The sequence below is a fragment of the Mustela nigripes genome, chromosome 1, assembly GCF_022355385.1.
Source record: "Mustela nigripes isolate SB6536 chromosome 1, MUSNIG.SB6536, whole genome shotgun sequence".
Lineage (NCBI taxonomy): Eukaryota > Metazoa > Chordata > Mammalia > Carnivora > Mustelidae > Mustela > Mustela nigripes.
In genome coordinates this window covers 130,256,942-130,271,578 of record NC_081557.1, presented here as the reverse complement: position 1 = coordinate 130,271,578, position 14,637 = coordinate 130,256,942, and the positions used below count along the sequence as shown (strand labels likewise).

Below are 14,637 nucleotides of genomic sequence, written 5' to 3'. Positions count from 1 at the left end.
AAACATGAACCAGAAGCCTCAACTAACAACAGTAATTGGCTGTAAATTGGCAGTAAATGCAATATTAACCTGTTTTTTGCCTTCAAATTATAAAGTTTCTCCTTTAGGAAAGTCCAGGATGAACTAAAGCCAGGCTTTCATAATGTTGAACTGAACCAAGACTGTAATGGCGAGTGGGTTTTCCCAAAATAATACTTCATTTGATCTTAGCCTCTGATAGTAAGCACACCCTTTCTTCAGATCTAGGAGAATGATAGTGGTGATACCGCTTCACCTTATTCTCCTTGAACGGAGGCTGAGGGTGATCTGGTGGTCTTCAGTGGGTGAGGACAGAAGTGGAATTAAATTTAAAAATGCAACTGAATGTTATTTCTCCAATTGCTTGCTGCTGCTTTTTCCCCTGGCTGCCAGCCTTTAGCAAATTCTGTTGCTTGGTAGGATGAAGGAAATGAAGCTGCGTTTTTTCCGGCCTTTAAGAGTGATAATTCGTTTGGTGAAGGTGGGAGACAGCATTCTGCAACTAAAATGAGATGTTTTCATTCTCAGTGGCTTTCTGGTCTCTCTGGCCCAGGTGGCTCAGATAACCAGAGTAAGTGTTGCCGAATCTTAACGTGGAACACACTTAAACTAAAAAAGTATTTGTTGTTTATCTGAATAAAAAGTTCATTCAAATTTGGACAGGACTGAGCATCCTGAATTTCATTCAGCAACCCGATTCAGAGTTCAGTTTTTACAGACTGAGACTTGCTCTTTCAGTACAGAGAATGAGTTGGTCTAACGCAGTGGTTCTCAAAGTGTGGCCCACACGCCCCTCAGATCAGCATCTCCTGGGAACCGGTTAGAAATGAAAGTCTCAGGTGCTGCCCCAGACCTGCAGAATCAGAAACTCTTCAGGTGCAGCCCCGCAGATGATTCCCATGCAGGGAAAGTTTGAAAAATGCTGGCCTGGTGGCTAAAAGCACAGACTCTGGAGCCTGACCATCCATGTTTAGATCCTGGCATGGATACCTACTAGTCCTGTCGCCCTTAACCCCTTCCGTGCCACTCATCTCCCTCCTAGGGTTGCCATGCCATGAGGACTAAACGGTGTGAAGAACTCAGCACAGTAACTGGGACTCCACGGGCACTGCCTCTGAGTCCTCCAGTTCTCCGTATTGCCTTCCCATCTCTTTACGGGGTGTGGACGCGTGTGGGCCTTCGAAAGTCATTATTCCTCTACTCCAAAGACGTGAGGGAGCCCTGGCCACATCCGTCAGTACTTTCGCAGTTCGAGTTTTCTGTTAGCGGAGTGTGAGTGTCAGAGCACTTCCTAGCCAGGGAAACGGGGGAAGCTGTCAGGTCAGGAGGGCAGCTGGCGTGACTGGTTAACTTAAAGAGCAGAAACAAAACAGGCTTCACCGCGCTAGCAACTGCTGTCTGCCATGCTGAGAGTAGACTGCAGAATGCTTAGCCAGCACTTCCTAATAAGGAGGGTCTGTCAAGAGCCCAGTAATCAGATGCAGGGTTTAGGCTAATGAGCTAAGTGGAAACAATAAATTCTTCTCTTAGAGGCCTCTGACAGTGAGATTATTGTTATTCCCCAAAATGGTACTTTGGTAGGGAAGATGGGGTTCGTGGTGTTTATTGCATCATTACTGGGGGTCGGGGAGGTGCGGGAAAGTAAGGGAGGAGGGAGAGGAGAAGCCAGAAGAGGCCAGGCTAAGTTACAGCTACGGTGCATAAACTAATTTTCTTCTCCTTTTTGTTGTGTTGTGTTTTTAAGTAAGCCTATGGTTTTGTGACATAAAAAGAAATTAGTAAAATGGATTCCAGCTTCTATTTATGGCCTCATGACGGTGTAACGTAACGCATGTTGTGTGCAGGCGGGCTACCAGATTACCCAGCAGAGGCTCCCGATTGCTGTGAATGGGAGCTTAGCGTACAGTGTGTGTGTGGGGAAGAAGCCAAGTCGGGTGATCACCAAGACCGTGAGGATCAAGCAGATCCAGCTGGAGCAAGACAGTGGCAAAAGCCTCCATGATGAGCTGCGGTCTCAGACGCTCATCGATTTGAACAGGGCAGGTAGGCTTGGAGATTGTCTCTCACCTTTCCTTCCTTCCCCTCTAGAGTTCTCCCAAGCCAGACCCAGGAGTTTGAAAGCCCCAGATCAAGTATCAGTGCTGGTCTTGACGCAGCTGACTAGAGAACACAGCCTGTACGGTGATCCCCATCAGGCTTGCTAACAGCCCACCCGGATGGGTGTGGTGATGTGATGTGATGTGATGAATGTAGCCGCCCAGTCACAGACCCAGGAGCTTGATACCTCAGGCAAACGTTGAAAGAACCCAAGTTAAAAATAAAAGTGTGAGGAGGAGCAGAAGCAATTGAGAGGTTGGAACCCGTGCAGAGAGCCCATCAGTGATGCAGGCTTCTTCCTGGGACCTCAGCCAACTGTACCTGCAGATCAGGTTGGAGAGCTGCAGTCTGGCTGACTCTGCCTGTCTTTGGTAGGAGTTGGACTTCTGGAAGTGGTGCTGGAGCCGGACATGTCCTGTGGAGAAGAGGCTGCAACAGCCGTCAGGGAGCTGCAGCTGATACTTCAGGCCCTGGGGACCAGCCGGGCAAATATGGCAGGTAGAAGCTGCAGAGGGGGGGTCCCTCCTCCTCTGCCTTCTCTTTCCTCCTCCCACAGCTCTTCTCGCTGGACGTTTGTTCTCTGCCTCAGCTACACTGCAGTTGTTTACAGGGTTTTGTCAGCCTTTAGGCCTCTGGGTTTTTGGTTTTTTTTTTCCCTTAGAGTTTTCCTTGGACTCTTTAATGAACCCCCAGTCAAAACTAAACACACTAACAACAGCGCAGAGGCGCCAAGCCCAGGAATATGAGATTAGGAGTTGTTTAAAAAAATTCAGCTGAGTAAATTTGAAGATCAGACTGGCTTTATTCAAAGATTCATGAATCAGGCAGCATCCCACGTAACAAACAGAAAGGAGCTTTGAGGAGCTGTACAAAATGGTAGGCTTTTATAGCAAGGAGGGCCTGATAGAGGACGTTACCTAGCTTAGCGTGGATTGTTCCTGGCAAGGTCACCTTTCTTTGGGAGGAGGGTGGGGTCTCTCCTGTGGATTACCTCACTAGTGTTGATCAGGAGCTTCCGGTCCACTGGATAAAGGTCACCCTCTTGGGAGAGGCGGTGAAGGTTTGGTTTGCGGTGGTGGGGGCAAGTGACTCTGCTTTGGGCCTGTTGTGTCTCTCTTCCTTCCTTCCTTCCTTCCTTTCTTTCAACAAAGGACTCATGTTTTTTTCTGGATTTTTGTATCCAAATGTTGTTTTGCACCAAAATGAGGCTCCATAAAATACTGAGTTCAAACAGTTTCATCTTTCTCAGAAGACACTGTATTTATCCACAGCAGCTCTGAGTTTCTGTGTAGGTAGCACTTGTTGGCTACCTGATGCTTTTTCTTCCGGTCTCTTTCTTATTTTCTAGAATTTTCATCCAGCTGTGGCTGAAGCAAAATTATATCCAGTAAAAGGCAAGGTTCTGATTTCACAAAACTTTAACTTGGAGATAATATCTTCAGTTCATTAGAAATGTGGTAGGAAATCAAACAAAAGAAACACTTGTGCCACTGAAACCAAGCAAACTATACATTTTAAGTGTTTGCAAATTGGATATAAAGATTACAAGTTTTGGTCAAACTCATTGTCTTAATGGCTCGCTCTTATGGCCCCTTCCTAGCATTGCTTGCCTTTAAGTCCCTGAAAGCAACCCTCTCCCGTGATTACCCAGTTTTCTGTTCCCAAGGGCTTTTATTTTATTTTTTTTAAAGATTTTGTTTATTTATTTGACAGAGCAAATGAGAGAGTGAAAAGAGGCACAAGCAGTGGGGAGCAGGAGAGGGAGAAGCAGGCTCCCTGGTGAGCAGGGAGCCCAATTCGGGGTTCCATCCCAAGGCCCTGGGATCATGACCTGAGCCAAAGACAGCTACTTAACCGGCTGAGCCACTCAGGCGCCCCACCAGAGGCTTAAAAAATACTCTTGCCACTCACAGAGCATTCCTTGAGTTGAGAAAGGCAAGAGTGGAGAAAAGATACAGATTCTGCATATGGCAATTATTAATTCATAGATCAGTACAGAGGGGGATTAGAAAACTCCACAGAAACAGAACCAACAAAATGTGTGTGTGTGTGCATGTGTATGTTTATGTATGTGTGCATGTTTATATTTAAAGAGAGTTATTCCAAGGAATTGGCTGATGTAATCTTGGAGGTTGAGAATCCCATGCTCTGTGGTGAGGAGGCTGTGAGAGGGCAAGCTCTAAGAAAGCCAATAGCACAGTTCCACCCCAAGTCTGAAGGCCTGAGAACGAGGAGAGCCAGTGGTGCAAGTTCCAGTCCGAGCCTGAATCCAAAGAGCGCAAATTCCCCCCTACTCTAGCTTCTGTTCTGTTTAGGCCTTCAACAGACCGAATGAGACCCGCCCTCAATGGCAGAGGCAGTCTGCCTCACTCAGTCTACCAATTCAGATGTTGGATCTCATCCAGAAATAGCCCTATAGACACACCCAGAGTACTGTTCAGCCAAATATCCCGACACCTTATGACGCTGTCAGGTTGACCTGTAAAGTTAACCATCACGAGGGGCTCACAGTGGATTCCAGTAAATACCAGTAAGGACGATGATTCATCTCCCTGTTGGTTTATAATACTACTTACCAACCTTTTTGTGTCACACAGTGTATTTGTGTGTCACAAAAGGACTCCTGAATTTGTAATGCCACATTTGTCACATAGGACATGTTACATGCCACAAACTGTAACATTGAAGCTGTGGTACAACTGAATTTGGAGACAGAACTAGCCTATTTGCTGTCTTATTTAAGCTGAAGACTGGAAACACACAACGACATGGGTACGAGTGGCATAAAAGCTAGCTGCCTCCAAGTTTTGCTCTGTAGAAGTGAGGCTCTGTTGTGGAGTCAGAGAATTCTCCATTTCAGATTTATGGCTCATGCTGCTTTTTTACCCACAGAACATAAGTTAAATATGGGCAGATTGGATGGTTATCCATTTATGCACTAAATGTTGGTTCTCTATTGCTTTAAAAAAAAGTTTTTATTATTCCATTCTTCCTCCAAATAACCGTTATTCCTAGCAAACCTATGGAATAATAAACAGGCCACCTGTTAGCTGAGAAATGGTCCCATCTGGGGCCTTGCCAAGAGATAAACCATAACGTCAAGAACTCATCAGTCAGTGACAGCTGAGAGGGTTCATTAAATCTCATTTGTTATGACACTTTTTGTTGCTTTTAAATACAAACCCACCAGCTTTGCCCCTAGCACAGCAGCAGAGGGGTGGTTCTAACGGACTGTGGGGAGGGAAGGTCTGCCTGAGGCTGCAGGGGTCCAGCTTTTTGTGATGTTAGCATTTTAGCAGCCCCAAACCCCTTGGCTCGTCCTGCTATCCCACCACCATACGACCACTGTGTGGGCATCTGCAGCCTAAGAACTGAGGACCACTCTAGAAAGGACCGCTGGAACCCCCCAGGGTGCTTTAGGAATAAAGTTTAAATTGCTCTGCTCTGTGATTGAGTGAGTTCCTGATAGTTTTGCTAATGAGCATGGATCAGTTCCGTCTGGGTTCCAGAAATCATGTCCTGCTCAGCAGACTTTTGCCACTGTTGAGATCGTCAGAGCTGTGTGTTGAGTTGAATGTGTACTAAAGTAGATACTCTAAATGTTTCAGTGATGGTGTCTGCCATCTGAAATGCTTAGCATGTGCTCATCAGTCCGTTAAGCATTTTTTTTTTAAAGATTTATTTGAGAGAGAGAGGGGGGTGGGGGAGCGGCAGAGGGCAAAGGAGACAAGCAGACTCCCCACAGAGCAGGGAGCCCAACACTGGGCTGGATCCCAGGACTGTGAGATCATGACCTGAGCTGAAATCAAGAGTCAGACTGTTAACCCACAGGCGCCCCTCACTAAGCATTTTTTTTTAAATTATTTATCATCTTGTTTAAACTTTACAGTGTTCCTGGGAGATAGGTGGTATTATGCCTACTGTACAGGTGAAGAAGCTGAGCTTAGAGAGATGGCTTGTTTGTCCAAGGCTCACAAGAAGGGACTGAGCTAGGATTTGAGTCCAGGTGTACCTAAGTCCAGGAGCCCTTTCTGTAAGCCCCTCATCACACTGTTTCCTAGTGGCCGTCACAACAGTGCCACAGCAATGTCTCTAAGTAGATGACAACTTAGAGGAGGGTGGCAGAGCATGGACACTGACATCCCAGACCTGGATTGGGACCCTCTCCTACCTCTTGTAGCTGTAAGAACCTGGGCAAGGGAATTTGATTTCTCTGAGCTTCACGTTCCACATATATAAAGTGAGTACCCGAGTAATCATACATGGAAGGGGAAAGGAAGAAAACGAAGAGGAAAGGAATTCATCCGAGTCCTGAGGTAGACTTGGGACAGCTGGGTGTGGTGTCCCTGAGTACTGAGACAGGGAAGACTAGGGGAGGAATGGCTTTGTGCGAGAAAATCTGGAATTCCATTTTGGATATCTTAAGTTTGAAATGCCTAAAGGATGTCTAAAAGTGGCTTTGTCTAAAGCTCTATTATAAGGAATGAATGTGATAAAGTATATAAAACTCACCACAGGCCCTGACAAGTAGCCTATACCCCGTAAACGTTTGGTGCTTTTATTAGCAATAATAAATAGTATTACTTTTACAGAACCTCCACTCATTTTGGATAAATAAGCTTTGTGACGTACATTCAATAGAATTTGGGTGTGTGTGTGTGTGAGAGAGAGAGAGAACTTGTTATTTAAGTCCTGGAGAGCATCCAGTGATCAGAATGAGAGAGCTTAACAGACCTCTCTAAGTCCTCGGGCCCCTGCTGTTTACAGAAACAGTTTTCTGTCCTGATGTTGTATTTCTGATGTGTGAATGTGTTTTAGAAAAAAAATATGTAACTGCACTATATCACTGTGCTCAGTGGTATAGTTTTTTAGTTTTGCTGTTACAAATCTCTGCTTCTGGAGGGTAGAAATGGAGCTTGATAACATTCTGGTGATGTGTGAATGAGGGCCCTCCCTCAGCGTTGCAGAATGCTTTGAAGCAAACCTGACTGGTAAGGCTTTTGTGCGCTTGAGGCAATTTAACTTAATTTGTTTAAAAGGTATTTTGTCTTCACTGGCTAGCATGTCTTTTGTTAATGTTTGATACTATATTTGAATCCGGGCTAGTGGGCTGTCTTTCAACACTGCAGGATACTAAATGATTCCTCTTAGACATTTATGTAGTATGCATGGCCTTCTCTAGGAGAGACTGAAATTCATGCTTTTATTACTTATCCAAGTTAAAATTCTAAATCCTGAAAGATGGTTTCATTTTTAAAAGCAGGTGAGGTCCAATTCAATGTTCTCCGAGTTTAAAAAAAAAAAAAAAAGTTTCCCAAGAATTGAGATTTGGTTGAGCAGAGCTCAGCATACTTTGGAAGTTTTCCTTTTAGCTAAATGGGCCTTTCAGATGATTCCAGCTGTAGATTAATCCTATTCAGACAGAACTTTAAAACTTGTCAGGAACTTTTAGAGAGACAGTAACCAATCTGCTTACTCATCACTCAGGAAAATACCAGAGTTTTGGCTTGTTCAACAAGGTATTAATTTATTGAACAGTTACTCTGTGCCAGACGCAGCTCTAGATTCAAATACAACAGCGAGAAAGACATTATTGTTCCTGCTACTTTGAGCTTATATCCATGACGGAGACAAATGCATTAATAAGTAAAATCATTATAGTGGTACGTCCTTCAAGGAAATAAAAAGGATGCCATCCATGATAAAGAATAACGTAGGAAAATGAGGGCCTGTCAGAAAAGGTGGCATTTATTTGAGACCTGAAGAATGACTCCGGCCGCAGCCAGCGTGGAACTAGGGGTGAGCATTCCAGGGAACAGCTAAGGCAAAGTCTCTGAGATGAGGAAAAGGTTAGAATATGCTCTGAGGTAATGTAGGTTACAGAAGGCCACTGTAGGGAAAGCGTACAGGCAGGGGGTTAGGGCATCAAGTGAGACTGAGAAAAGTAGGCAAGGGATAGATTACCAATAACGGTAAAAAGTTTGGATTTCATCCCAAGTGCAGTGGGAAGTCACTGAAGGGCTTTCAAGCAAGGGAACGACACAGTCTGATTAATGTTATAGAAAAACCACTCGGGGGGTGCCTGGGTGGCTCAGTGGTTTAAGCCTCTGCCTTCAGCTCAGGTCATGATCTCAGGGTCCTGGGATGGAGCCCCGCATCGGGCTCTCTGCTCAGCGGGGAGCCTGCTTCCTCCTCTCTCTGCCTGCCTCTCTGCCTACTTGTGATCTCTGCCTGTCAAATAAATAAATAAAAATCTTTATTTAAAAAAAGAAAAGAAAAAGAAAAACCACTCGGGCTGCTCTAGAAAGTGGATTTCAGACGAGTAAGAGTAGAAGCAGAGACCAGTTAAGAAGCTTTTGCTGTTTCAAACACGGTGATGTCAGTAAAGACGGAGAGATCAAGCGGAGTAGATTCAAGGTAGATTTTAGAAATAACAGGACTTGCTAACAGGCTAGTGTGGAAATCAAGGATGTCTTCAAAGAAGCTTGAGGAGTAGATGGTGCTATGGACTGAAACTGGGAAGATGAAGACAAGAATGGCTTTGTGGAGGGGAAAGCAGGATGTAGTTCTGGAAAGTGAAATATCTGTGAGACCTCCAAGTGGAGGTGTCAAATAGACATGGAGGTGGCTAGCTGGACAAGGCAGAGGGGGTTGTTGTATTAAAAGTCAAGGACGCAGTTTTCTAACCTGGTCTGAAGTTCCGAGTCCTCCAGTGAGGGTGGTGGCTATGGACAGAGAGAGGAAGTGATGGGTGTGAGGTACCGGGTATTGGAAGAAAAGAACGACAGGATCGAGTTGTCAGTTTGGACATAGAGGGAAAAGAAAACAGAGACAGGGAAGATGACTTCAGGTTTCCTGGACTAAGAATCTAATGATGTCAGGAATCATTGGGACTTCCTGAGAGTCAAGGAAGCACAAATGGTCCAAAATGCTAAGAAGTCCGTGCTAGAGGCATAGAGTATTTTCTGAGCTGAAAGCACCTTTGCCCTGACAGTTGGCATGGATGGCATTTGGGGCCGCAGAGTGGGGGAGCTCATCCTTTGTTATGGGGAACAAGTAGAGACAGTGGGGCAGGTGGTGGGCAGCCAGCAGTCTCAAGCTCAGAGGAGGTCGAGCCCCACAGCTCAGCCTTTGGATGGGAGACCAGGACCATGGAGTTTCTTGGCATGGAATGTATTTATCCTGTTTAATTATTTTAAGAGGCTTTTGCTATGAAATCCTGGAAAATGAATTTCTCTATTCAGCCCATCAGAATATTCAGGTTTGGCAGGTTCTTTTTTTTTTTTTTTTTTTTTTTTTTTTTTTTTTTTTTTTTTTTTTTTAAGATTTTATTTATTTATTTGTCAGAGATAGAGCGCGAGCGAAAGCGAGCACAGGCAGACAGAGTGGAAGGCAGAGTCAGAGGGAGAAGCAGGCTCCCCGTGGAGCAAGGAGCCCGATGTGGGACTCGATCCCAGGACGCTGGGATCATGACCTGAGCCGAAGGCAGCTGCTTAACCAACTGAGCCACCCAGGCGTCCCTGGCAGGTTCTTTTTAAATGTAAAAACCCACCTAGGAAAATAAAAGTCCAGCATTTGGTGTTCTTCTGTTCTGTTCTAGACATTGTAAATGAAATTGGAGAACAGAGAATTTGGGCTTTACTTTGTAGGGTGTAAAATGTGATTGATTTTTGTCTTCGTTTCCCTATTTGTCTTGGGATTTTGCCTCTTTCTCCTTTTAAGAACCTCTTAGTCCTCTCCACAAACCAACTGCCTCCTTAGGGGGGTTATTGTTCCTAATCTAAAGGAGGTTTCTGGATCAGAGAAGTTTCTCCCAAGTCGGGGGCAACCCCCTCTGAGCTCTTCCAAAGCCTCGCCCCTTCATAAGAGCACTGTCTGCTGCAGCAAAGTCTTACAGCAATCAGGAAGGATTCAGAGTCCTGTTTGTGGAAAGAAGAGATTATTATAGTACCCAGAGGAAGGAGGAGGGAACAAACCCAGGTCTCTGGCTCTTGCCCTTGAGCTGTAAATTCTCAAGGACTCCCATGGATCTCCTGGAATCATTGTTGGAAATCCACATTTCATTGGAAAGCTGTGTAGTTATGAGATAACCATTTCTTTGTCTTTTTCTCTTTTTTTCGTAATTTTTTAAAAATATTTTATTTATTTATTTGACAGCGAGGTAGGGAGAGAGCACAAGTAAGCAGAGCAGCAGGCAGAGGGAGAGAGAGAAGCAGGCTCTCTGCTAAGCGGGGAGCCTGATGTGGGGCTCAATCCCAGGACCCTGGAATCATGACCTGAGCCAAAGGCAGCCACTTAACCAACAGAGCCACCCAGGAGTGCCTTTTTCCTAATTTTTAAAAAAGATTTTATTTATTTGTCAGAGAGAGAAAGAGCACAAACAGGGTGAGCAGCAGACAGAGGGAGAAGCAGTCTCCCCCTTCAGCAAGGAGCCCAATGCGGGACTCCATCCCAGGACACTAGATCATGACCTGAGCCAAAAGCAGAGGTTTAACCAACTGAACCACCAAGACGTCCCTCAGATGATTGTTTCTGATCCCTTCTCCTCCAAACCAGCTCTGATACTCTGAATAAAAACTCGGGATAAAACTGCAGACTAATTCTCCATTTAACAATGTTGTTTTTCTTGTTTGGCACAAAAGAAATTACATTTCTCCAGCTAGTGTATCCAGAATTTCTCCTCTCTCCCACCTGGTCACAAGTGCACACAAACATGCATACACACATACACTCACACCTCAGATGCCACTTCTCGCAAGTGGACAGAGTGCCAGTCATCTGCTTCAGGACCAATCATACCTTCTTGCTGCTGTCCCTGGCTAAACAGCAAATGGAATTAGATACTGCTTGCCTAGAGACTTAAAAAGACCATGTTGCCTCCAAGAATTTCTAAAGAGCTGTCTTTTTTCTCCCCTTCCAGAGGGCCAGTTGAGAGTGGATGCCAATGTATCTGTGCACCATCCTGGAGAGCCTCTGGGGGTTCGAACGGAAGTGAAGAATCTCAACAGTGCCAAGTTCTTGGCCAAAGCGATAGGTGAACATCAGCTTATGTTTAATGTTCTTCTTTGTGTCGGTTACCTATGGCTTTGTAACAAGCCACCCCAAACCTTAGTGCCTTAATACGATAACCGTTTCAGCTTCTGCAGTTCTACAGATTGGATCCTGCCTCAGCTCATCTATGTGCAAGATGAGCTCACTCACACATGGGAGTCTTGAGGCCAGGGGTGGTCTGCTAGGCTTCTCCTTCCATGTCGTCTTTCTTCATTTGCTGCCTAGCCTTCATGTTTGGCAGTGGGGTGTTCCAGAGGGATGAAGGCAGAGGCATCAAGCCTTCTTGAGTCCCAAGCTCTAGAGCTCAGTGTCTCTCCCAACACATTCGATTCAGAGCAGATTCAAGGGGAGGAGGAAAAAACCCCATCTCTTTCTGGGAGGAGCTGTTACATGTAGAGCTCTGTTTTTCCATCTACCACATTCTTGATGGCCAGCATGAACTTTATAAAGTCATGTTTATTCATTGTAGATTAGCCATAGTTTGACTTAATTGGTCATTGTGTTTTTCTGCTTTTTACTGTTTTTACTAATGGATTCCATGTGCCTGTGTAATGGAGTTTGGGTCTTATTGGAGTCCATGCTATGGGTATTTATGTGTTGACAAATATATAATAATCGTTAAAGTAGAACAGTTGAGCAAGATGCAGGCAGTCCCATAGAGGTTGCTGACTGTGAAGACATCTCAGAAGACTAAATATACTCCTTAAAACCAAAGGTACCTAGAGAGGAAGAGAGAAAGGAGGGAAGGGATAGAGTTTCAAGTGCATCCCTTCAAGGATGCACAGAGCACAAGACAGCTGAATGCATTGCTGTGTGTTTAGTAGAGCCCTAGGTCTTGTTGAGAAAAGTACTAGCAACGAGACAGGAAAGATTCTCTAGTCTTACATAAAATCTTATCCTGAACCTGCAGTCATCAGCTTCAGTGAAGATGCTCTGCATGTACAAATTTTCAGGGAAAGGGCATTAAAATGGCTAAGGGGATAACTTACATAAGGGAAAGGGGAAGGGAAGGTTCCCATGCGTAGATGGACAGCAAAGAGAGCGACTCTTCTGTCTCTGAAAGGAGATACAGTCTACGTTTATGAAGCCACAAAAGGTTTTGGTCAAGGATACCTTTACAGCCCACTTTTGTGAAGTTCGGGAAGCTTGGGATAAATGGAAGAAAGTTCCACTTTACCCTGTGGGTAGTAAGTGTTCTGGAATTCATTATTCCAAGAGGTGGTGATGGTAACCTAAAAAGCAGCAAGATTTTAAGTTGATTTATTCTTAATGATTTATGAAGGAGACCCCCGAGACAGAATTCTGCCTGTGGCCTGACTCAGGAAGAACTGCAGATTTACCGTGATAGCCTAATTCTCCAAGCCCATGATTTTTCCGTCCCGTTTTTCTCCCTACACCGTGCCTAGTAGTCATCATCTGATTTCAAAGAGAGTGTTGGAGTTGGGGAGACAGGGAGTGAAAACTGACACATTTTAGTTTTGCTGCTGCTACTCAGTTCAGATAAGAGTTTGGATTTATATGAGGGAAGGTAGTACGTGCTGGGATGGAGTTAAGGGGGAGGCTAAAGCTGCTTTCAGAAAGAAGCTTAACAGTTACGGCTGTTTTGATTATCCCAGTCTGCTTTGTTTGGTGGTGAGGGAGCGTGGCATAGAGCTGTGGCCCTTAATCATTTGGGGTCCTGGATCCCTATGAAAATTCTGGACTCTCTCCACAAAATGTGCAAGTACACACACCCACATTCTGTATCTAATTCAAGGAGGTACCAGAACCCCATGAGGTTTATCCTAGGATCACTGGATAAGAACACTCGATAGGCAGCCATCCTGGATCTGGAGTTTCGTTGGCCTCGATACCGGTCCTAGCCCTTCTTCTGCCAAGAGTGTAAACTGGACTGGGTCACTGAGACCCTGAACTTTCTCCGAAAGTAAGGGAGCAGAGCTTCCTAAAAGACCCCTTCCACCACCACCATCGTCCTATGACTGCAATGAGAAGAGAATATAGCATATAAGGGAAGAATTATTATAAGCAACTCTCTTGATTATTTTTGACTTAAAGATTGAGACAGATTTCAGATTATTGATTGATTGGATGAAAATATATGAATATGTAAATTATTGTGTTTTTCTTAGACTCTGAAATTGAGAGACAAATCCATGAACTTGAGAATGGACGTGAAATTCTGAATGAAACACGCTCGTTTGACTACAAGCTGGGGTGAGTTTGCATTGGCAAGCATCTTCCACACAGCTGGGTGGGACTCCAGCCCGGGCTCCCCACAGACCAGCCCCGTGACCTTGAACAAGGTACTTGCCCTGTCTGCACTCATGCTTTCCTCACTAGTAGAATTAGGGAAACACTGTACACTACAAGGATATAATACCCTGGAGGACTGGTAAGAGGTTGAAACTGAACCAGACTTGGACATAAGTGCTGAGTCTTGCCCCTCAGTTGCTTCCAGCTTATCCACTTTGTGGCAGGAATTTTCACTCCCTTAAATTCTATTGGTTTTAAGCTCTACCAGTTCAAGCTAGCAGTAAAGAAAGCACAGGGGTGGTTACGGAGGTACCTTTTTAAATTGTCTTGGTAAGTTTGACTGTAAAGTACTGACTCTGAATTTTGAGGATTTTGTGCTTTTAACAGAAGACTGACAGAAGCTTGGAGCACTTAGAGTTTGAGCCAGTTAGAAGCTGGGAACATGGAACAATTTCTTCTCTTTTTAAAAAAAATTATTCTATGTATTTCTCTTTCATTAATATTTTCTCATGTAGTCATTTAAGTGTCTCTCACAGGAGGTCCAAGGGCCTGAATTTGCTTGTGTTCCTGTTTAGTAGGGAGAACTTCCCTTTGCACATATGCTGGGCCATGCTGCATTCCATGCTGGTTTAACGTTTTCCTATTTAACTATCATAGGTGCACCATGCCAATGAGAGACAAAGAAGGAAAACAAGACTACAGGTGGGTATTCCTCTTGTCAAAATACCATCATGTGTTTGGGGTTCGGGGCGAGTTTCAAATCTATTTGCAGAGTAACATAAGGACCTGGATGGTTTTTAGGCACCACTTTCTGGTTATATTGTCGCATGATGGCTTGTATGTTGCAAGCCTAGACTTCCTGTTTTGTATATACTGAAAGAAAGAATGTTTTCTTGGTCTGGTAGCCTCAGAGTATCTTCTTTGATGGGATTCAGCTATTGGAACACACTGTTGACTCACCCCTGTGTGAGAGTGCTTATAATTGAGCTAAGAGGGTAGCAGTTGAGGATGGGGCCAAGGAGGTTCCTATTCTTACATTCAGTTACATATTCAGTAACACACTGAAGATCCTTGAGAAGAAAGGAGAAAAGAGATGCGTGTGTTAATGGCATTTCCCTTCACAACTCAGGTGATCCTATTTAATTGATTAAAATTAAACAAGTTGGACTTAATATGAGATCCAGAAGTAAAGCCAATAATAATAGGCTTAAGGCAATT

At 44.5% G+C, this 14,637-nt stretch overlaps 1 protein-coding gene across 1 annotated transcript in view; it reads left to right on the top strand.

Moving 5' to 3' along the window:
• Positions 1-14,637, top strand: part of GATB (glutamyl-tRNA amidotransferase subunit B) — a 97,117-nt gene that overhangs the window by 37,908 nt on the left and 44,572 nt on the right. Inside the window, exons 4-8 of the mRNA XM_059373773.1 lie at positions 1,863-2,061; positions 2,491-2,613; positions 11,036-11,149; positions 13,296-13,380; positions 14,077-14,121. Of these exons, the coding sequence (XP_059229756.1) occupies positions 1,863-2,061; positions 2,491-2,613; positions 11,036-11,149; positions 13,296-13,380; positions 14,077-14,121 (566 nt within the window). The remainder of the gene's footprint in view (positions 1-1,862; positions 2,062-2,490; positions 2,614-11,035; positions 11,150-13,295; positions 13,381-14,076; positions 14,122-14,637) is intronic.